Source organism: Thunnus thynnus, chromosome 15, assembly GCF_963924715.1.
Source record: "Thunnus thynnus chromosome 15, fThuThy2.1, whole genome shotgun sequence".
Taxonomy (NCBI): Eukaryota; Metazoa; Chordata; class Actinopteri; order Scombriformes; family Scombridae; genus Thunnus; species Thunnus thynnus.
Genome location: NC_089531.1, coordinates 13,409,266 through 13,432,228, shown reverse-complemented (window position 1 = coordinate 13,432,228; position 22,963 = coordinate 13,409,266). Strand labels below are relative to the sequence as shown.

Here is a 22,963-nt window from a genome sequence, read left to right as displayed (position 1 = left end):
CTGTTTTTCCACAAAAGAAAAATTCAATTATCCCCTTAAAATCCCACTCTTACTAAAATCTACTTTTTATCCCTCATTAAGAATCTAAAAAAGCTTTCAAAAACTGCTGGACACAAGATATTTCCTACCTCACTGGGAAGTCCATTCTCAGTGTATGTGCAAGTTTCTATATCACAAATACTGTGTTGAATACTGGACCAGGTCACAATCCTCACAGTAGGTGCACACTTTAAACTCAGATTTTGGTACACACATCAATCTGCACAATGAGCTCAACCATCCAACTGAGGTGATTATAAGCAAAACACACTTTTGAGTGGAAGAGGACTTTAAGGTTCATAGAACTTTATTGGTGAGTTCAGACAAGGCAGATACATCAAGGCAAAACTTAATGATGAGGTGATAAGACGGCACATTATCTTTTTAAATAATTTGTGAAGACACAAGGGTTAAGGACAAATGAGGCAGAAGAGTAAGTCCATGGAGATGATGGAACTGTTTAAGCCCTGGCCTGCTTCTGCTGCTGGTATTCACCAATTCGGCTTTCCATCACAGGCCTGAAGTGCCTGATCAGTCCCTGAGAGAACAGAGGGAAGAGAGCAGAGGGGAATAGTTTGTTATTCCTGCTTGAATTAAAGTTAGAGAACCACAGTTTGTAGTACAAACAGTATGCCAGTAAGTATTTAAGAGCACCACAAACTACAGCCTGCAAAATTACCATTTCACCAAATTTAGATTTATACGTAACAAACTGTCAAAGTGCATCTCTGACAGTCATTTCCCTTTAATTATTTCAATGACCCTGTTGGCATGTGTTTACCTGTACAGGCCATGCAGCACCGTCTCCCAGGGCACAGATAGTGTGTCCCTCGATCTGCTTACTGAGCTCCCAAATCATGTCGATCTCCGATGACCGTGCGTCACCTCGCACAAAACGCCACATCATGTTGTTCATCCAGTCCACTCCTGCACAAACAGAGGAAAAGGGAGATTTTTTTTTTTTAGGCCTGCAAACTGTACTGCAACCACAACTGAAATCCAATGTGTGGAACCGGTTGGTGCCACTGGTGCATGAAATTAGAGGAAAACACTGAAAAAGCACTTACCTTCTCTGCAAGGTGTGCACTGGCCGCAGCTCTCGTGTTTGTAAAACTCAATCAGGCGGGCGATAGCTCTGATAATGTCAGTCTGCAAAAGCAATGCATCCATCAATGTAACGGATGCTGGATAGTGTTGTTTTATGAACGATAAGAGACGGCGTGAACAGACAAACTTACGGATTTGTCCATGACAATAAGAGCGGCTGTGCCCAGACCGGTCTGAGCCTGGATGAGGCCGTCAAAGTCCATCAGCACATCTTCACACACGCTCTTGGGAATGAGGGGTGTTGAGGAACCACCGGGGATCACAGCCAGCAGGTTATCCCAACCACCACGCACTCCACCTGCCACACAGATGATCATTTAATTAAAAAAACGACAACTATGCATTCACTTAGATTATGATTACATTAAGATGTCTTTATCTTTTCAGTTTATGACCTCCTTGGCATAGGAAAACACATGTATGAACGAATTATGAATAGAAGTCTTTAGGTCGTCCCTTTCCACCATATTACCTAAATTATTTACAGGGGGAAGCCCACAGTTTTATTAAACCACAAGAGAAGGAACTGTACTCAAATTGGAAATATACCAAATGACCTAAGGTGTTATTAACTCAAAAATGTTCTCTTCCTAATTTTAAACAATTTAATTAATCTGATTCAAGTAGGCTAATTACAGAATGACACACATTTCTGTGTCACATGTACCTGCGTGCCTCTCGATGAGGTCTTTCAGAGGGACAGACATCTCCTCTTCTACGGTGCAGGGGTGGTTAACGTGGCCAGAGATATTGAAGAGCTTTGTGCCAGAGTTCCTCTCTCTGCCGAAGCCCAGAAACCACGAGCCTCCGCGGCGACAGATGGTGGGCGCCACGGATACAGTCTCCACATTGGCAACAGTAGTCGGGCAACCGAAAACACCTTTGAGAAAGCAGCAGGAGTGATGCAGACATTTCAGAATTACTTTTGGAAAGTGACAAGCAGAAGTCTACTGTGTTCAGATCACAGTTACTAGCAGGTTGAAGAAAACGTGGCCAGTGTGACGATGCAGTAGGGAATACAGGTTAATGACAAATAGGATCAACATTTTTTTTTTTCCATGTTTTATCCACATGAAGTGCTCACATTTGTGAACCATTCGATGCACTGAAACCCACCCACGTCAGCAGGAAATGGGGGCTTCAGGCGGGGCTTCCCCTGCTTTCCCTCCAGGGACTCGATAAGAGCGGTCTCCTCTCCGCAGATGTACGCTCCAGCGCCACGCATCACAAACACATCAAAGTCATAACCGGAGCCACAGGCGTTCTTTCCAATGAGCCCAGCAGCGTAGGCTTCATTGATAGCCACCTAAACACAGAGAGTAAAAGTATGATGCTTACACAGGAAGTACTATGACAGACACATGAGAGAAAAATAGGGGTTTTCAATTAAAAATTAAAATATGAGGTGTTCGGTCATGTTTTGAGTATATCATGTAAAGAGAAAAAAAACAATTTTATAAGCAACACACTCAAACAAACTACACAAAGTAATGATTCAATCCAATTTTCTCTATAGGGTATCCCTCCAGTGACCGCTCTGCACTTCGGCTTATGCCTGTATTTAGTCATTTTATGGTGTGTGTATAGTGATTTCTAGTGAGTTTAAATATTTCTGCCTTTTTTTCCCAAAATGGCACTGTAATATTTTATTTGATTATTTTAGACCAGTGGTTTCCGGCTGGTAGGTCACAAGCATTTTGGTCAACTTTGTAAAAAAAAAAAAAAAAAAAATTAAAATGTCACGAATGTAGTGAAGGAACAACACTTTCATTTTGAGGAACCATTTACCGCTTCCTAGTTAGTGCAACATGCAACTTAACAAAGTAAGGTGACCTATCGATGTCGACTTATAGCGTCATGTGATCCTCGCCTTGCATGTCAATATCTGTAGCAGCCTTTCTAAAGACAGAGAGGAAGTTCGCGCCACAACAGATTGACCAAACTGACAAAATATATTTAGCTCGGTTTTACATAAAACATTTTTGAACACAAAAAAGAAGAAAAAAAACATTTATGCATTTTACTGGCCTGGCTTGAAATGTAGCTTGAAAACTTTTCTCCTCCTTATCGTTTTCAGCATTATGTAGCTATTGTATTGCCCTCTTTGTGTTAGGCCTGTTTACACACTGTGCTGTAATAATAGTTTTCCTAGTAGTGTAAATATAGTGTTGAATAGGACTAAATTCGCTGTAACTGTTGCATGTTTGCAATGTCTTTTAAATGTTCGTTTTAATCCCTAGTTGCACTCTCTTGTTCATCTACTGAGCATTAAACCTCAGTTGTACTTAAGTTATTTTAGTTTTCATTTTGTGAGGGTGCAGTCGAGGTTAACACTGTCTCCTCTCAACAGGAAGGTGGTGGGTTTGAATCAACTGATTGGTGGAATGGACCCAGAGGCTAAACCAGTCGGGAACCACTGTTTTAGACTCCTACTAACTAAAAAGTTTAGTCTGTTTTCACCTGCAGGTTGGATGACTCGTTGTAGAACTCTCCTCTGATATAGATGTAGGCAGCACGCGCCCCCATGGCCCTCCCGGCGACCAGGCAGCCCTCCACCAGCTTGTGGGGGTCGTTCCTCATGATCTCCCTGTCCTTACAGGTGCCGGGCTCTCCCTCATCTGCATTCACCACCAGATACTTTGGCCTAAAGGGAGGAAATAGAACAGGGTTAAATTGAGTAGAGGAAATGTAATTTGTTTTCACACTGCAGCCATAGCAGCGAGTGAGTCCAACAATTTTACTTTTCAGTCTGAATCTTGATTTGCCAATATTAATATTTGACTTCAGAAGATCAAAAGCAATAACTATTTGCTGGTTTAACTGCCAAATGAATTCAAATAAATCCTGCTAAAATGAAATTAATTGACTGTTGGCTTGTTTTAAAGCAGCACAAGTCAAGTTTCTGCCCTGAAGTGCCAACAAGAAATGATAAATTGAATTCTTAGTGGCTGGTAGGGATGCAGTTGATAAAAAAAAACTAACTTCAGAAAAAGGTGAAGTAACTGTAAGTTCGATCTTTTCTGCACAGAGTGCCTGTTGTCATTTGGATTGATTTATATTGATTACATATCAAGCAAGTTGGCCAATATTGATTCACCATAACAAGTACAAATACCAAACATCTAACTGTTACAGCTTTGCCAGTTGTAAGATTTGGTGTGTTTTGAATAAATAATCAACACTCTGACTTTGACAATAATTGTCAGTTATTGCCATAATAGCTTTTCAGTTTGGATTCATCATTTCCCAGCAGTTATCTGTTAAAAAAATCTACAGTTAATTTGGGAAAATACAGAAATTCCAACAGGTCAAAAAGGCTGATAAAAATCTAGCAGAATGACTCCTCACTGACCTGCCGTCACTGGGCTTGTTCATGAAGCTCCACTTCATGCCAGTTGGGAAACCAGCTCCACCTCTCCCACGCAGGCCAGAGACCTTTATCTCATTGAGGATCCAGTCGACTCCTTTAAGAAGGATCTCCTTAGTCTTGTACCAGTCTCCACGCTTCATTGCACCCTTCAGCCTGAAGCACAATCATGAGTTAGTGAAGAAGACTGTGTTTTGTGTTTGGATTTTTATATAACTATTAATTCTTATCAGTTCCGGCTTTTCTCAGCCTTTACTTTCCTTTTCTTTTACAGCTTGTATCATGCAAGGTTATCAATTAAAGCCATATAGATATTATGCTTTAGATGTTATAGAGCACATTAAAATATATCAGTGTCTTTACCTCCACTCATGACGACCATAAAGGTTTGTGAAAATTCTGTCCTCATCTGCCAGAGGCCCGTATGTTGTTTTCTTAGGAGGACTCTGGAAAAATAAGAGATAAAATGTCAACACAACTTTTACCATTTAATTGATTTATTTTAGTTTTAACAGAATATACACTATGTACCTGTGCTGTGCTGTTGAATCGGGTGATAGCAGTCACGCCACCTTGAGTGACTGCAGCTGGGGCGCGCACCACCCCGCTCACTACAGCTCGAGACAGGGACAGCATCCTTCCTGCATAGAGGAACATGACAAATCAAATGCTGACAGGAGCATGCACAGGTTAGTTTGGGTTACTTTAGTTTAACGAGAAATGCACGCAAATCACATTTAAATTTGGAAACACTGAACAGTAAAACACGTTGAGATGACACAGGTAAACAAAACTATATCTAACATTGTGATCATATTGTGGTGTGGGATTATTTTTTAATATCTTGTATTGTCCAAATTAAAAATACAGTGAAATTACTGAATTTCTTGATAGAAATTAGGGCTGGGTACTGTTGAAAAATTGTTAAGTACTGACACCTGGCATGGAGATTCTTGGTCCGACTTATTCTTTGATCAGATAGTTTAAAGTAGTTTAAAAAAAATCTAATTTTTGCAAATTTTAGACTAAAATTTTAGTTTTGTTGTGCTGTTCTTGGAGAGGTTTAGCTTTTTTAATTACATGAAAAGAGTGTTTTGTATTCATATTTCTCAAATGAGGTACAGAAAAAAGTATAATTCTTATACTAGTACCAAAACTCATGTATGGTATCAGCACTAATATAGAAAAAAAAACAACACCTAAATACCTCTCTGAAAGATATTTGAAGTGCTAAAGAGTGCTAGCTGAAAATGTCAGCTCAAACTTGATTTCTTTGTACCTCCTTACATAACCTTAACAAGTCATGATCCATAACTAAACAGGTGGGAAAAAGGTCATCTGACTACTTTAACATGTTTTTTTCTGTCTCTATCATCTGTCAAGAATACATTGAAGGATAGGTGCACAATTTTTCAAGTCTGTCTTAAAACAGTCAAGTGTCCATATGGACACTGAAAGCGGTTTTCCTCGCTGTAATCATTCCTCCTGTTCATACTGGCTGTTAAAAGATCCCCTTCAAATGTGCTTTTAATGTAATTGTTGGGGGGCCAAAATCCACAGTGTGGCCACACAGTCATTTTGTGCAAACATTAATTTAAAAGTTTATGTGAAACTTCAGTAAACTTAAGTAGGAGTTAATCATATCAAGTGGATATCTGCCACATTTACAGTCTTTATAGCATCAAATTCCCTCTTTGTGTTTCCTCAGATAGTGTTTCCCTGTTGAGCTGCAGTGGCAGAATAGTAACAAAGAGAGGGACTTTGGCCCTAAAAAGACTGTACCGTTGAAAGATTGATTGGACAAATTTTGACAGCTGAAGCTTCATATTAGCTTTGTATAAACTTTTAATTACATTTTTGCACAGAAGGAGGACTTTGGATTTTGTCCACCATCTCTCACATTATAAGTGCATTATGAAGGGACTTTCTAATGGCTAGTACGAACAGGAGGAATGATTATGGCAAGAAGAACTTATTTCACTGGTCATTTGGGCTCCTGACTGTTGTTTTAAGACAAACATGAAAAAACTGTGACCTTATCCTTTAAGTGTTTTAATAAATGAATCAACCTTTAAGTTAACTTATTGGTTATAACTGCAAAACAGTTTTTTTTATCCCATCAAGAAGCATCAAAACAAAAGCAGTTATACTGATTCTGTTTCAGAAAAAAACAGCAAATATATTTTATTTAAGCACAATAAAGATAACTGACACAAACTACACTAACTGTCTAACTAACTGTTCTGTTAACGGCGATGAAAATTGATCAAAACGTTATTTGACACTGATTTAGAGATGACCGACACCTTGTGTAACTTCTTCTGTGATGTTATGTCAGAGTTAGCTAACACACGAGACGGCGAGCCTTTTATAATCCTTTCCGTCCAGCTGTTGGACTAAAGATGAACATGCTCGTGAAGAAACCCATTAACAACGAACAAATCTGGATTATTTTTGCATTGCTTGGGTGTGATTATAAGTAGTACGCACTGACCTCCATGCTCACATAGCTAAAGCTAAAGCTAGCCTAGCAAAGCTAAGTTAGCTGGCGGTTAACCTTGTAATGTCAACACAGAAGAAGCTAATTCACATCTAAGCATGTAAGTGTTAAAGTGACGACATGTCAGCTAGTAGCTCTTATCGGATTCAAAACATTTCCAGCACGAATTTACGGATTTTACGGTTTAGTACAGGTTAGCGGACCTTACCTTCGCTATGTCCCGAGTTTATGAAATACAGACCGGAAGCTGGCGACCACACTGGCGGAAATAGTCATCAACAACACAACTGCAGTGAGCTGGAGGCTTTTAAAGTTTTGGTTGCACAACATGCTGACAATGAACCGCCCTCTCTGCAATTATACGTAACTTAACATAACATAACATGAAGAGGAAGATTTTTATGGCTCCAGAGGGACCTGATCCCTCCCACTACCGTCCCTCTTACCAATGTAATCATCTCTATTCGGATATACTTTTAACATGTTTTCTTTTTTTCTGTCTGAACCCTTTAAAGTGCATTATGAACTGTAACTGTGCTTTTTTCTTTTGTTGATTGTGCTGTATTGTTCCAGATCCCATCTGTTCTGTGTCCATATAAAAATTAAAAATACAAGTATTAAAAAACGAGAAATAACACTTTATATCCAAAATACATGATAAAATATGATATAGTTATATTCTTCAACTTGTTATACAATAGTTACAATTAGCGCCACCTCAACCAGTTTCAATATTAAAATTCTAATATAATTGTTGATATGTTAATGCTCCAATAATGATCTGTTAGTAAAATGATCAAACAAATAATAAATAAATAAGACACAATAATAATTCATATATAATATAACATAACATTTTGCTGAGAATACTTCTGCACATTTGCATAAGTATAATTTTGAGTGGAGGAGTTTAGTATTTTTATACTGTGATACTATCTCTTCTAAGTAAAAAAAAATCTATATTTCTAGTATTTCTGTCGTGTGTGTGCTTATAAGCAGTTATAAATAACATATTTGAAACCAACAGTATAGGCAAAAATAAATATTTTATATTTTTGTAATGTTTAGAGGGTAGAAATATTTATATTTACATGACATCATCATCATCATCATCATCATCATCAGTAATGATACAGAGAGGATATAAGCATTGTTCATGTCATTATTGAATTCTTATTGTGCTAATTGTTAACAGAGATTTTCTTAAAAATGATGGATTCTTTTCTGTGCATCAAATTTTTAAAAAGTACACTGACGCATGTGAATATAAATCAGTATCTGTAGAGAGACGGGCCGATATAATATACATACTAGCAACACACATACAATAACAAAACGTAACCAATAGATTCAGATTCTTCCACATCTTATCAATATCAGTATTTGTTCTTATAGTGTAATTCAGCTATTAACCTTTTAGTGTTAAATCTTATTCTAAAGCAGAAAATAAATAGCAGAGACTAAGGCCTCCCCTCTTATAACAGGCTTTTTTTCACAACAGATTTTGACATACTCACTGGAAAAGCACAGGTTTAATTAATAACATCAATGAGCTCTGCATCCCATTTGTCTCTTTACTGACATGGCTTCCTGGGACACTGGAAACATAATTAATGTTATTTGATGCACCTGTGCTTTTCTTACTTTGACAAATTACAATGCATGATGTTTTATTAGCCAACAAGAAGCAGTTGTTTTGTTTTTGTTTTGTTTTTGTTGTCTACATTATAAATCAGCAGCAAACTTGTATCTCCTAATTGAAGGTTTGTTTTCATAAATTGATTTTTTTTAAAGCCAAAAGCAGCTATATTTGAAGCAGAAAATTAAAAGGTGCATTTAAAAAGGAAAGAGAGTAACTTATATTCATGTGCGGAAAAAAAAACACCTGATATTATGGGATACTAAATTGTTGAGATGCAAAGGTTCAGATTACCTCTTTAATTGGTGAGTTTATTTATTTTATTTATCTCTATTATACAACTCTAAATGTGACTACAATGAAATGTGGCAATTTAACCAGTGATGTATAACTGGACAACCTTTCTCTGTAGAGTTGGGGGTTATTACATCACTGCAGCTTATCCTCTGATAACACTGGTATTAAACTCTGACTTGATGCAACCTACAGATCTGAGGGATCATTTGAATCAGAGCTACATAAAGCTTTATAATATATCATCCAGCTGGTGCCTCTGTGGTGCTTCCAATATCCTGTAGAGCTGACGACACGGACAATTAAACTGCAGTCTCAGAAAGCGCACAAGCCACTGAAAAACAAGTCATAAAGATAGCAGTGTTTACATTTGGAAAAGCTGGTGTTGCTCTGGTTAAAAAGCACATGTACCTCCAAAATGTCAGTTGCTCAAAAAACAAGAAAATAGTGATTATTTTCTTATTGATGTTCATACAGATCGTAAATTACACAACGGATTTAACATGAAAAGTGTAAAAAGATCCACCAGAAAAATATATAGCTTATTAAGATTCAAGTAAGAAAATAAAGTTGAGTGAAGGTACAATATTTTAAACCAAGTGCAGCAAAAAATGTGTAATTAAATAGAATTGAGGGTCTTTGTCTGGTTATTCATCACTGAGCACTATAATCAGCAGCAATCAGTAACATTTATATTGATGGTTTCTTTGTTATGTTGTCGAGTTCAGTCAAAACATGACAAATGTCCTCCACCTTCCTGGCAGGAGCGTCTTTCTGAAGGTACTGTGGAAGTCATTCAGCTGAGGGAGGCTGATAACTGGGTCGGCGTGCGACCCTGCCCAGTCGGTCCACAGCCACGCTCTCAAAGGCCCTCCTCATCAGAGGGTGCTCCTCCAGGACCTCGTTGAAACTGTCAACACTCAGAGAGTAAAGGCGACAGTAGGTCTCAGCCGTCACGCTGGCTGTGCGTCGTCCTTGGGTTAGCAGGCAGATCTCTGAACCAAGGAAAGAGGGAGTCAGTATAACCCAAAAAAAGGAGAATTTCATCAGATATTATATGCCGACTGTAACTTAAATAGCCCAATTTGAAAGAAAACAGCACAATAGCAATAATTAGCTTGATAAGTAGTCAATACAGTTGACTCATCAATCCAGGCTAAACTCCATGACTATGTTTTAAAATGCCTCATGTGTGAAGGTGTGTAGAAAAAAATACAGTTTACTGTATTGCAATGTGACTATTACCAATGAGCTAAAACAATCTCTTGATTCATCGATCTACATAAAAATATTTGGCAACTATTTTTAAATATTTCAGTTATTTTTTTAACCAAAAAATGACAAAAATTCACTTGTATTATTAATCTTCGACCAAACTAAACTGAATATCTTTGGGTTTGAGACTTTTAGTTGAAAAAAACAAGCAGTTTAAAGACATCATTTTGGGCTTTCGGAAATTTTCTCTACTTTGTGATATTTTATATCACATATATTTTATATTATTAATCTATTATTTGTGAAAATTATTGGCAGATGATTCGATAATGAAAATAATCATTTGTTGCAGCCCTACATACAATGTAGTGTGGATAATAAACTGATAAACAGATGAGCAGTAAATCTAGGACACTAAGAACTGCAAAGTGAACCACAGGGTCTCATATAGATTTGATGGGAAACTGTTTTTCAAAGTTGAAGAGAGAGAGAGACAAACTACTTACCCCCAAAATATGCTCCGTCGCTGAGCTTAATCTCCTTACTGCCACGTGGTAGGATGGTGACAGAACCATGCTGGATGAAGTACATTTTACGACCCAACGTTCCTTCTCTTATAATCAAGTCTCCAGGTTGGAAGACTTCAAAACGCAGCTTGGTCAGGATCACTGTCACAAAATGAGGGTCGGTGTTGGCAAACAGCGGCATGTTGGCTACTAGTCCGCGGCAGTTATAGCTGACGATCTCCTGGTGGGGAAAAAGAGAAGAGAGAAGACATTCAGAAACAGTCAAGGTGACACTGAGATAGTTCTGTCTTTACTGCAGAAATGAATACAATTTACTAATTAATATGGACTGGCAGAGACTTGTGAATGTGCATTTAGTGACTTGTATTCTGTTGTTAAAATTAAAACTTCTCAGCAAATTATAAGCCAAGAAAATTGGTTATTTAAGTTCTTGTTTGCCATCTGTGAGGAGTTTTGTAGCTGCTTTTTCCTGCCCCTCAGACCTGCCATTCTCAAGCAGTCCACCAGATGCCCTCAGACTTTTCTCCAGACCCTGCCATCTCTGCAATTACCTCATTCCCCCCACCTCTGCTTCCTTGGCCATCTCCCCTTCTCTGTCTATCTGAGTTTAAGAGACTCCTGGTTCAGAAACCTCAGTCCTGTGCTGACAATCACGTTTCCCTCCCCCACACACAAACTATTCAGAGACGGTTGTGCCTTTGTCGCTGGTGTGTTAATGGGAATATGTGTTTACTTAAAGGAATTGTTATAAGAGTTTATTCAGGCTGCTTTCAGTTGAACATAAGAAAATACTTTTGTGTAGATTACCTTTTGTTTATGTAACTATGTACAGCAAGGAATCAGACCTGTCTTTATTGTGTTTTCTGGGCTTTTGGTTTTGTTTCATTGAACATAAATTTTTCACATCGTAATATATCAAAATATTGGAAAAAAAAAATCCTATTAATATTGTGATATTGACTTTAGAGCTGAAACAATAAGATTAATCGATTAGTCGAAACAATAAAAAATAATTAGCAACTATTTTGAAAATTGTTTTAGCCATTTTCAAGCAAATGTTGCAAAAAAAATGTATATATACAACTTACAGCCTCTCCAATATATGGATTTGCTACTTCTCTCTGTTTTATATGATTGTAAACTGAATATATTAAGTTCTTAGATGAGTGGTTGGACAAAACAAGACATTTTAAGGTGTCACCTTGGACTGTGGGAACCTGGGACAGACATTTTTTCACTCTTTTCTGGCATTTCATAAACTAAACAATTTATCAATGATGAATCCATAATGAAAATAATCATTAGTTGCAGCCCTATATTGATTTAAACCTTATCATCAAGGCCCACATTTGTATCTGTTTAGGCATGTGTCAATATAAGAGAGAAATCAGGAAGTAAAAAACAGGAAGTTGATGAAAAAAACTCACCTCCTTGAGTGGATCACTGAGCTCTCCGAGGATGCTGTCTTCATCGAACATCTTGCCCTGGAATCGCTGCTCGTAATAATCATGGATCCTCTGTCTTACATCCGCCGGCAGTTTATGAAACGACATGTACTGCTCCACTTGCTTATACTAAAAAAAACATTTGTACAAACCACATGGTGATTTGACTTTCATGAGGATACAATAGAATTTCTACAGGATTGATGTCAGATGTGACATTTAGTCACATTTTCTACCATGTGTTTGCAGAAACTATTATTATTCCTAAGTACAATAATTACACATTCATTCTATTTGCTTGACAGGCCTTTTTAAGTGGATTACAAAAACTAATTTGTAATGGGCATTAGCAAACAGTGATCCAAAACAAAGCTTTCGCCGTTTGTCTGTCATCCATTCTGCTTTCTCTTGTGAAAATCCTGCAAAGGGTCACAGTGAGGGGCACAAAATCCATTAGATAATACAAATATTCTCCAGACATTTGGCACATTTTTCACAAATAGAGTATGAGCAAGTAAGCAAGCCTGTGATATAAAACATGGGAGTGATATTAAACCTCAAAGCTTGAATCACATTAGCGTCCACGTGAGGCTCCGGAGACATATTGTCCACAAAACAACTGCAGCTGCAGGTCAAAATGTTTTTAAGTCAGAGTAGAGATGATTACCTTCTCCTGATACTGCCGATGTGAGGCATCTAAGGACTGGACCAGGGTAGTTGCATGACCGAGGAACATGGCGTAGCAGGTGGCCCCCACAACCATACTGATCATGGTGAGCCAGACGTCGGTCAATCCCTCTGGAGGGTGGGCACCGTATCCGATACACAGCATGTGACTCATGGCCATAAACAGGGCGTAGGAGTACTGTAAGTGCCATGTAGCATTCTGGGAACGACAGAGTAAAAAGGAAAGGGAGATAAGAGAGGACACAATATGTGCTTTACATGACTACAATCAAAATTGGCTAAGAAATGCCAAATGAATGCATCATAAATGAGGTTTTCGGTTATGTTTTATATTATGGGTCCGTCATTTCCTCATGATTGCCTAGATGTTTCCTGGAATGGATTATATAACTTGGTACTAATTAGAGAGAAAATAAACTATAATAATATGTTCAATTAGATGAGAATTAGAATATAGATCAATACCACTTATATCTTTACGGTTCGTCAAGTGTAGCACAAAGACTGAATATGGTTGCCTGAGGAAGCTTTAAACGCCTTGAAAGCCTTTTCTGTGTTCTTCATGCCATTTAGTGCTTGTATTCATGCACAGCTTTGTCCAAAGAGGATTACAGGAAGTCACTTCACCTGGCAAAGAAATAGTCTGGCACATACACCCCTTCAAAACCACAAGTTGTTTTTTTTACACTTCTGCTTTTGTATGGTTTAAACAAATAAGATATAATGTGTTATTTAGTGAACTTAAGAGGTGCTGCTACATGGACTTTGTTACCTTTGGACACAGCTGAAGTTAAGCAAAGCGGCTGCTGGAAGTAGCTTCATGTTTTCTGCACGTACATGACAATCTTCACATCTCATAACTCTCAGCAAGAAAGCAAATAAATGCATTTCCCAAAAAATGTCAAACTATTCCTTTAATTAATTCAAATTAATTGTTAATATAATCTGGACAGTCTTTTGGTCTGTGCATAAATGTAAAATGTGTCTACAGGCAAGTGAACAATTCAACATATATGAAAACTTCCAACTATGAAGACATAATCAATAAATATTAACTCGGGTTTAAGTGGATCCATTCTTTCAAGAAAAAACTATTTTCCCTTTAATTTGTACCAAATTATAGTTCTTTCCAGAAAACCTCCTAGGAAGAAAATTAAAGACCCATAAAATAAATTTAATACATTTCCAGGTTTGATTATAAGGTTTGAGAATTTACTGATGACCTGTACTTACCACCATATTATTTTTGGATACCCAGCAGTCTGGAGGAAAGTCCTGCAGCATGGGAACCATGAAGGTCAGGCAGCCGTCCCAGTGGCACAACAGCAGCATCATGCCAATCAAGTTGACTATACGCACCACAGCACTGGCCAGGTCATAAGTCATATGGAAAATCTGACAAAGAGAAAGTAAAGAAAAAACAATGTAGAACTGGAAATTTAAAAAAAAAAGTCTTTCTTTTTCTCTCATCCTGTCTATAAGCACATGTCCTCATCCTTTACCTCTTCCCACTGGTGAATGTAACGTATGAGACGAGACAGTCGGAGGAGGCGCAGCAAACTGAGGATCTTGGTGAAGCGAACAATGCGGAGGGCGCGGGCTGTACGGTAGACATCCGTCGAGTCGTGCAGCGACTCCAGGTCGACAACAAGAAAGATGTAGTCAACAGGTATGGATGAGATGAAGTCCACCAGGAACCAGGAGCGGAGGTAATGCATGCGGATCTCTTTGGGGTCGAGGATGATGTGGCTGTCCTCTCCCGGGATGCCCGTGCGGAAGTTGAAAACCAGGTCCATGAGGAAGAGAGTGTCAGACATGACGTTAAAGGTGATCCACGGCGTGGTGTTCTGGTCCTCAAAGAAGGTGATTCCCCAGGGCAAAATAACCAGATTACTCATCATCAACAGCAGCATCACAATGTCCCAGTAAAACCTGCACAGAACAAGAGTAGATTGGCTTTAAAGTCACGGCAAAGGTTGAAGCTCTGCAAATTTAAACTTGCGCAACGTAACCTAAAACATTTTCCCATTTTTGCTACACAGAGATGCAACTGCATATCTCCACACCCAGTGTCTAGAAATCACTGGACAGGATATAAAATGGAGGTTACAGATCAGAGTGAACAAACTCTGAACACTGAGCAGTATGAAGTGCACATTAAAAATTAACTTTTTGCTCCCTATTAATAAAGTAATATGAGTCCTGTTGACAGCTGAACTAACAAGTTGAGGTTTTTGCCCCTTGTTTTAGTGCTTAATATGTTCACAGTCAGCGTAGTAATGAAGCTGCTTAAAACAAGAAGTGAGACACTGAGTTGACTCTAGTTCTTATTGTACATAAAGGAGGTGGAGCGTGTGTGTCTGGACAGTTGATAACTGATGGTATTTGATGCACAGTGATTAATTGTGCAGTTCTCCAAAAGTGTACATTCATTATAATTTTCCTGTACAAAAAGATACAGGCTGACATAAAGCTGAGTATAAAAATGAATGACTGTCTGCATGTTTGTGGATTGTGAAGATTATGTTTACACATGTGTGCTTAGCAAATAGGTAATAAACTTACAGACAGTAATGCAAACGTGTCTTCTTACTAGTTCATACCTGCTCTTGGTTTATACATGTGCATATACACTCACTGGCCACTTGGGTTACGGTACACTTATACAATCTAATGTAATCCAATACAACAGCTCTGCCATAAATTTTATTTTTACAAAGCTTATACATTTTCAGTTTTTGTTGACATTGTCAGAAAGGTGATAATTCTACTTTATGTTTATTATTAAGGTCAAAGTGTTCCTAATATTTTGCCCCCCTAATGCATGTAAATGGAGTGGACAAAATATTAGGAACATCATTCAATATAATGCACTCCAGTGCACCAGTATCACCCACTACGACCTCAATAATAAAACATAGAGTAGAATTATCACCTTTCTGACAAATGTCAACAAAAACTGAAAATGTAGAAGCTTCATAAATGTTGTATAGGATCAGTTGTTGTGTTGGATTGTATTAGATTGCAAAGATGTACGTCATGAAGTGGCTGGTGAGTGTATATACAAATAACATGAGCCTGTTTCCAGAATTCACAAAAAAAATCATCTTGTTTCAGAGCATTTTCACATCGTGGTCCCTTCTTATGCTCTTTTAAATCTCTCTCTGGAAACCTTTAAGGCCAGACTTCAAACTCACCTGATTCCTCTTCCTACAATGTCTTGTAACCTTCCTCTTGGTTTGTTTTTAACTCTTGGCATCCAGTAGGTTTTATTCATATTGTTCTCAATGTCTTTATTTCATATCTATTTTGATTTGTATTGTTTCTAGTCCTGCTTTTGTTATCACTGTTTTTCTTTTTCTTTTTGTAAAGTGTGTTCAGACACTTGTGTGTGATAATGCACTTTAAATAAATCTTGACTTGACTTGACTATTTGCGTAAAAGTGTCAAGTTGTTAAACCCAAAGATGAAAGTGTGAGCACAAGTAAAGTGATTCATGTGCATCAGTGCATCGAGATGTTCAAAATGTATTTACATAATGAATGAGTCAGTCTACTTCTGAAAGTTGCATGATTTGAATTAAAGTGACAGATTATGAAACAGTTACTAAAGTCAAGTGAGGTCATCCAATCAGGAGAATGGTGAATGACCCATTTCAGAGTGACCCTTACTCTTGTCACAGCTCCTGTCACAGGAGGAACCCCTTTCATTAAACATGTATGGCGTTTGCCTTATGAGGCTCCCACTTTACTATCAGGAAGACAAAGCAGAGAAGAAGAACACATCACTATCACTAGAAACGTCTGGCCTGCGATATGCCCTCTGCTGCTTCAGAGTGTTGAAGTGCAGACGTCTGTGCTGTACATCGCTGCACTCATCACTGTCCTGCTCCATGTCATACATACACCAATTTACCTGTAGGTCTCCAGTGTCGCGTAATACGCCGCGGGGACAAGGTTTTGGGTTTCCTTACAGACTGTTTCCATCAAGTGTCAATCACATCAGGTCTCTCTCCTGTTCTCAGCCTCTCTTTCATTACAGAGGCACAGAAACAGAATATTTTTCATTACAATTGCAGTTCAGTGATGGCAATTCGAACCCCACATGTAAGAAAACGACCTCCTCCTGCTTCTTCTTTAGCCGGTCGGATCAGAGACACAGGAACCGATAGATTAGTTCCTCATTCTCATTCATGTTTATCCCCCCATCAATCTCTTTTGTCCGTGTCTTCTGTGTTTACAGTCTGGTTTACATGACTACTTATCATCTCCTCTCATGTTGCAGCAGATTAGTGGTTCCTTGCTGCTAATAACGCCGCCAAAGACTCTAGACAGCATTAAAGCTGTTGACGTGAAGCATGCACATGTGTGTGTGAGAGAGAGGGAAGCAGATATATTTCTGCTCTATCAAAACCTTTTAGACGAGCTATTAATAACACAGGAGTGGAACAGGAGTAGGGTTGGACACTGATAGCGGTTTATGTTGAATTTTAATGCATTGTTGAATCAGCTATTGACTATCAACAATTATTTTGATTTATTTTTTCAATTAATTGATTGTTTGGTCGGTAAAAAGTCAGAAAATGGTAAAAAGTGACGTCTTTGTCCGACCAACAGTTCAATACTAAAAAATGTTCAATTTACTATAATATAAAACTAAGAAAAACAGAAATTACTCACATTTAAGACACTGGAACTAATTTAAGTTTTGCTTAAAAAACTTTTTAAAATACTTAATTGTTATAATTTTTGCCAATGAATTTCCTATTAATCACTAAGCTGTTAATTGATTAGTAATTTCAGCACTTAAGTTTGGCTTTTTATCGCTCTTTTTACCTTTTTAAAGCAACAAAAGTCATAAATAACTAAGAACTGGTGCTCAAAGTCTGACATTCAAATAAACTTAATTCAGGTTTTGACAGATATACGACATATTTGCTGTTAAAGGACAGGTGGGTAAGAGACTTTAAAGGATATGGCTGGCAACTTTCTATATTTTCATATTGTCAACAAATCTCATGTGCAGAGCAAAACCAACAATGAATTGATCTACTTAGTTAAGTGTTGTGTGTGTATGCAAAACCTTGTACTAAATTGTACATTGTAAAATAACTTCAGTACAAATCAAGAGGTTGTGATACATAGGATGAGTTATAACCACTGTAAATGAAACACATTCCCATGCATGCACATTAGCGTCTGCCTTACATGAAATACTCTCCATAGACTGAAAATGTGATTAATATTACTCTTTGGAGCTGTTTCTAAACAAACTAACATGCCCAAACTCTTTGTGATGAAGGAACATTTCATCCTGTGCAGCAGTGCGGCTCACTAGTGTGTTTTTAATCATTTTTGGACAACAACGGAGGTCTACAGCACAATGGAGATGATATATCAGGCTTTGGATCCACACTCAATACTTGTAAGTAAGTAGACTGGGTTCATTGTTGGTTTGGCTCTGCACATGAGATTAGTTGACAACAAGAAAAATATAGAAAATCGGAAGATATCCACTTGATTGGACTATTTTGGACATCTGAAGCCTCATATTACCTTCTGATAAACTTTTGAACACATTTTTGCACAAAACGAGGACTGTAGATTTTGTCTCCCATCACTTACATTTAAAGCATGTTAGGAAGGGTTAATCTAATGGTCAGTATGAACAGGAGGAATGATTACCTCAAGCAAAACCTCTGTAAATGTTCATTTGGGCTCCTGACTATTCTTTTGAGACAGACAGAAAATTGTAAACCTGTCCTTTAAGGTCAACAACTACCTGTCATTTTTTCCTGTCGGTTACCCTTTTCCCCCTAAAAGTGATCAGAATAATGGAAAGTTTGAACATCTACTCCATCTTTTGACAAAGACCACATGGCAGGGAATAAGTGGCTCTTGAGTTGACATTGTTTTGTCAACCACCCAATTTTTTTGTACACCAGTCTTTGTTATTCCCCCTTTCTCTACCCTCATTTCCTGTCACTTTTCTGTTGTCCACCTCTGAATAAAAGCCAAAAATACATTAAAAATATTGTAAAAAAAAAAAAAAGATTAATTAGACTCTGAGTTTAACAAATTTGGTTGTTTTAGTAAATTCAACCATGTGTTTGACCTCAACCCTTTAACAGAAATGCTGAGCAGAAAAAATGTGCTGCTCAAACTCATCCATTTTAAAGGGAAGTTGGAGCATAAGGTTTAAGGAGAGCAGGCCTGCAGTAATCCCCCCTCAGCTGTCTGTGTATTATTGCATAATAGAGCAAGATTGGAATTATACGGATTCTTATGGGCAATAATCCCTGTGCATGGATTTATCCTCTCTGTCTGGCATAGGCCGGATGTTTAAAAATTGTTTAAATTCGATGGCAGCTATTATTACTGACCGCATAGACAGATTGCTCGAGCATCACTGCAACAAAGCTGAACGATCTGGCAAATCCTCCAAACAGTGAGGCCAAACTAGAGCAAGAAATTATTGGATGGTTTTCAAATGGAACAAATTGCATCTCTTTAATGATCAAGATCAATGTGGTTCTCCCTCCTCATAAACAAGAGAGAGAGAGAGGGAGTCGCCAGTGGTATCATTAATCCAGAGGATCTTGTCCTATATACTGTATCACTAATCAAATCCCTTCATCTCCTTATCATGTGCAAGGAGCCATGACATCAGCTTCTGTTCTGCAGTCTGCCCTTGGAAAAATCGGATCTGAGCGCTGTCACTGGCACTTTTGTGGAATAAAAACTGGCTGCTTTCAAGGGATCTGGAAGTGGGGAATCTTTTGTTGAGAAAAGGTTGCTGACTACTGTCCTCTCTTCATCTGCATTAGAAATAAATAAGCTTAAACCTTTCCACACACTGAAATTAAGAAGAAAGTGATATTAATCCAACCTCATCATTACCTGAAGTCACTGTAGGGGTGGATGATCCATACTCCAAAGGATTTGACCCTGGCCTGCTCAGCGGCAACGCCTTTATGACTGCCAAACATGCGCAGGGAGAACTTGTTGACCCCGGGCTGCAGCATGGAGCCAAACCGCAAGTGGAAGAAGGTGGACCGCTGACGCTGTGGGGTCTCATCGCCACCTTCTTCGCCATCCCCGTGGATGTCCAGTAGGCCATCGGGGTCAGCTGTGTAGTCGTCATTGTGAGTCTTGACCAGAGAGAAGAGTGTCTTGGTCACATCGGCCTTCTTCTCTCCTTTCGGGGAAGGGGAGCTGGGGGGGCTCGCCCTCTGGGAACCACTTCTCCATCTCGAGAAGCGGAGGCTGCTCCAGCTGCGGTACCTGGGTATCTCTGGTTTGAGGGCTGGGGTCTCGCTGCTTGTCTGGTCGTCCATACTCCTGGAGGGGCTGGTCATTTTTACACTTTGCATTTTAGACTGAGCTAAGAGGAGAGCTCTATATTGTCTATTTGATTTAGCTTGTTGGGGCCTGACTGTAAAACTCACTTACTAATAAAGTTTACAGCAGATACCATTTCTCATTTATTGTCTGATTCTACTATTACTTTACATCAAATATATATCCTTAAATTAATTTAGACAGACTTTAAAATAACATGTAGGTACTTAGATATAAAAATATAAGACAAAACATCATCAGGAGATACAACAGCAGCTAGAGAAGTTAAGCTTTCTACTGAATAACACATAGGCTACACATTGCAAGTCTTACAATAGAAACAAAGACTTTCCCCTTACAGTTCTCACAACATGAATCCAGAAAAAGTTTCACCGTCCATTAAAAAACGACTTCCCTGTCATGGATGTCCCTCGGCTTCAGACGCATGTGTCCGCCTCCCGTTTGACCATGAGAAGACGGACGCAAATTGCCAGACAAGGCTCGGTAGCCTTCAGTAATCGGCTTGTTGGCATAACTGCGTCCACTCACCTCTCTCCTCCTCCCCCTCCTCCTCCTCCCTGTGGTGGAAGTGCCCTCCCCTACCTCTGTAAACTCAGACGGGTCCCGGAGCAACGGTACGGCTGTGGGTCAAGTTGCGCAGTCATGCAGGACGCGAAGCCTCCAGGTCAGCAGCGACTAAAATAATGGTAAAGTATATAATAGTAGTAGGCCTATAATAATAGCCAGTACCTGCTGTATGTCATTTGTTACACTCAGTATTTTTTATCATAACTGGCATACATTAAAACAGGTGGTTAACTTTCTCTCAATGTAGAAGAAATCAGTTTAAAATATTCTTTTGAAATATGTCGTTAGGGTTGAAAAGAGGAGATGAAACTGTGTCCCAAATTACCAAACATGTCACTGAAAAATAGGGTTTAGGGTTAGGGTTAGTGTCAACTAGCTACAACAAAATGATGAGACACGCTTTGTAAAAATATCATGCACAATTCACATAATGAAATTGATCAACATTAGGCTTTTAATTGTCCCTGTGAAATAAATAGCCAAATAAAAATGTGCGTACACTGTAAAAAAAAAAAAAAAAAAGTTATTTCACAGAAATTTACTGCATTATTTTACAATTGTTGTTTTTTCTACATTAAGTGTAAATGCCATAAAACACAGTAAATTATTTTTATTAAAGATTTTAACTGTAAGATAAAGGCTGTAATCTGTAAATTCATATAATGGAAAATTATAGATTTTTAAACAAGATTATTCAATTACTTAATGGTCTTGAATGTTAAATTACATTGAATTCTATGTAAAAATACAAAAAATACACATCCTATTACTGAATGTAAAATTAACAACTTTCTGTTTTTTTTACAGCAAAACTTTACATTTAATGTAAACCAAATTTAAAAAAAATAAATAAATAAAAATAAAGAAATGTAAAAAAAAATGGTAAAAAGTCTGGCAGCAAAAGTTGCCAAACAGTTACTGTCAAATAACAGTAAAAAAACCTTTAGTTATTCTACAGAGAATTAAAAATATATATATACAGATATTTACTATAGACATTGTCTGCATTTTTACAGTTCAACTGTTATAAAAAATGTTTAAAAGTATAAATCTGCACAAATAATGAAAAAATTACAGAAATACCTTAAAATGACCTAATTTAAATAAAGGCTTGTTTTTATGCAGTATTCTTTTGTAAATTCCTAGGATTATCCAATTTATCCTTAAGAATGCCTCATCAAAGTACAGATTTCTGAATATAAAACACAAAAAGAGTACAATTACAAAAGTACAATTACATTCAAATGACCCTCCTTTAATGTCCATTAATGGTATCTTGAGAGCTTTAGGCTTTTATTGTATGTGATTATCCAATCTATTTACAGTAAATTCCTGGTAATGATGCATTTATGTAATGATAGCTTACAAAAACATAATTTTAATAATCATCACTTTATATAGACATTATTTGACAGTAATTACAAGCAACTCTCCAATATATTTGCAGGATTTTCCATTAATGTATGAGATTTACTGTATATAAACAGTATTTGACAATAATTACAAGCAACTATCAATATATCCATCTGAGACTCTTCTTCAGAGGAATATTTTTTGTATAATTTGTGTACACTGCCATCATTCTTCAAAACCTGCCACTTATAGGCAATTTGAGGCTAAAGAGAGCTATTGTGTTTAGGTCTTGATGCACAGCATATTGGTGTTGGGGCTATATATCAAAATCAGATGGTCATAAAATGTGTGTTTGTTGTATCCTGTGTTCCATCCTGGTTGTTGAGACTGAAAGATCTCTTAATGATTGACATTTACAATTATGTCCCCTCCCTGTTTGTAATCATATCAACATGAATAAATCACAGATGTTGGTATAGTGGTCTGCCAACTCCTAGCAGTAGAGAAGGACTTATGCAGCAGTTATTTGAAGAGGGGGTAACAGTGGTGCTGAGACAAGTAGGACCAGCCATGCATGTTTAAGCACTGTATGAGCCTTTCAACTAGCCTGAACATGAACCCTCACTGCATGACCTCAGCCACTCCACAGTTCAACAAGACGAGCAAGGGCTCTTATAAGTATAGTTGGATCAATCAATGTAATAATTGTGACAGATTATACACAGTTGATATACCTTCAAAAATATAATTTATTAGTACAGTTAAAGCCCAACTGTGGGACTTTTGTCTCCCCCCTCTGGCAGTGAGAGTAATTACAAAAGCACTGTCAACACATGCTTACATCATAGGCTCCACAGCAGCA

General features: G+C 37.8%; 2 protein-coding genes across 3 annotated transcripts; both read right to left on the bottom strand.

Annotated features, from left to right (window-relative positions):
• Positions 1–324: 324 nt before the first annotated feature.
• Positions 325–7,347, bottom strand: ndufv1 (NADH:ubiquinone oxidoreductase core subunit V1). The gene is made up of 11 exons (XM_067612738.1): positions 7,222–7,347; positions 5,045–5,154; positions 4,877–4,959; positions 4,499–4,669; positions 3,607–3,790; positions 2,263–2,452; positions 1,814–2,026; positions 1,278–1,444; positions 1,107–1,188; positions 821–966; positions 325–577 (listed from the first exon to the last, which is right to left on the bottom strand). The coding sequence occupies exons 2-11, from the start codon at positions 5,147–5,149 to the stop codon at positions 500–502; spliced, it is 1,419 nt and encodes a 472-aa protein (XP_067468839.1). The 5' UTR covers positions 5,150–5,154; positions 7,222–7,347; the 3' UTR covers positions 325–499.
• A 695-nt stretch (positions 7,348–8,042) lies between these two features.
• hcn3 (hyperpolarization activated cyclic nucleotide-gated potassium channel 3) lies at positions 8,043–20,844 on the bottom strand. 2 transcript variants are annotated; one of them, XM_067612732.1, is made up of 8 exons: positions 20,520–20,844; positions 19,720–20,169; positions 14,323–14,752; positions 14,054–14,215; positions 12,801–13,019; positions 12,116–12,262; positions 10,668–10,908; positions 8,043–9,941 (listed from the first exon to the last, which is right to left on the bottom strand). In XM_067612732.1, exons 2-8 carry the CDS (start codon positions 20,154–20,156, stop codon positions 9,739–9,741), a joined length of 1,839 nt encoding a protein of 612 aa, XP_067468833.1. In that variant the 5' UTR covers positions 20,157–20,169; positions 20,520–20,844; the 3' UTR covers positions 8,043–9,738. The 2 variants fall into 2 exon arrangements, with proteins under 2 accessions (XP_067468833.1, XP_067468832.1); XM_067612731.1 differs by lacking the exon at positions 20,520–20,844 and having other exon boundaries at positions 19,720–20,511.
• Between the last annotated feature and the right edge of the window lie 2,119 nt (positions 20,845–22,963).

Coding starts and splice junctions, on each gene's coding strand:
- ndufv1 (XM_067612738.1), bottom strand. CDS start 5,149: ATGCTGTCCCTGTCTCGAGCTGTAGTGAGCGGGGTGGTGCGCGCCCCA. Junction 4,960..5,044: donor GATTCAACAGCACAGCACAG/GTACATAGTGTA, acceptor TTATTTTTCCAG/AGTCCTCCTAAGAAAACAAC. Junction 3,791..4,498: donor AACAAGCCCAGTGACGGCAG/GTCAGTGAGGAG, acceptor TCCTCCCTTTAG/GCCAAAGTATCTGGTGGTGA.
- hcn3 (XM_067612731.1), bottom strand. CDS start 20,192: ATGCAAAGTGTAAAAATGACCAGCCCCTCCAGGAGTATGGACGACCAG. Junction 10,909..12,115: donor TCAGTGATCCACTCAAGGAG/GTGAGTTTTTTT, acceptor TTTCCCCACCAG/GAGATCGTCAGCTATAACTG. Junction 9,942..10,667: donor CGACGGAGCATATTTTGGGG/GTAAGTAGTTTG, acceptor TCCTTGGTTCAG/AGATCTGCCTGCTAACCCAA.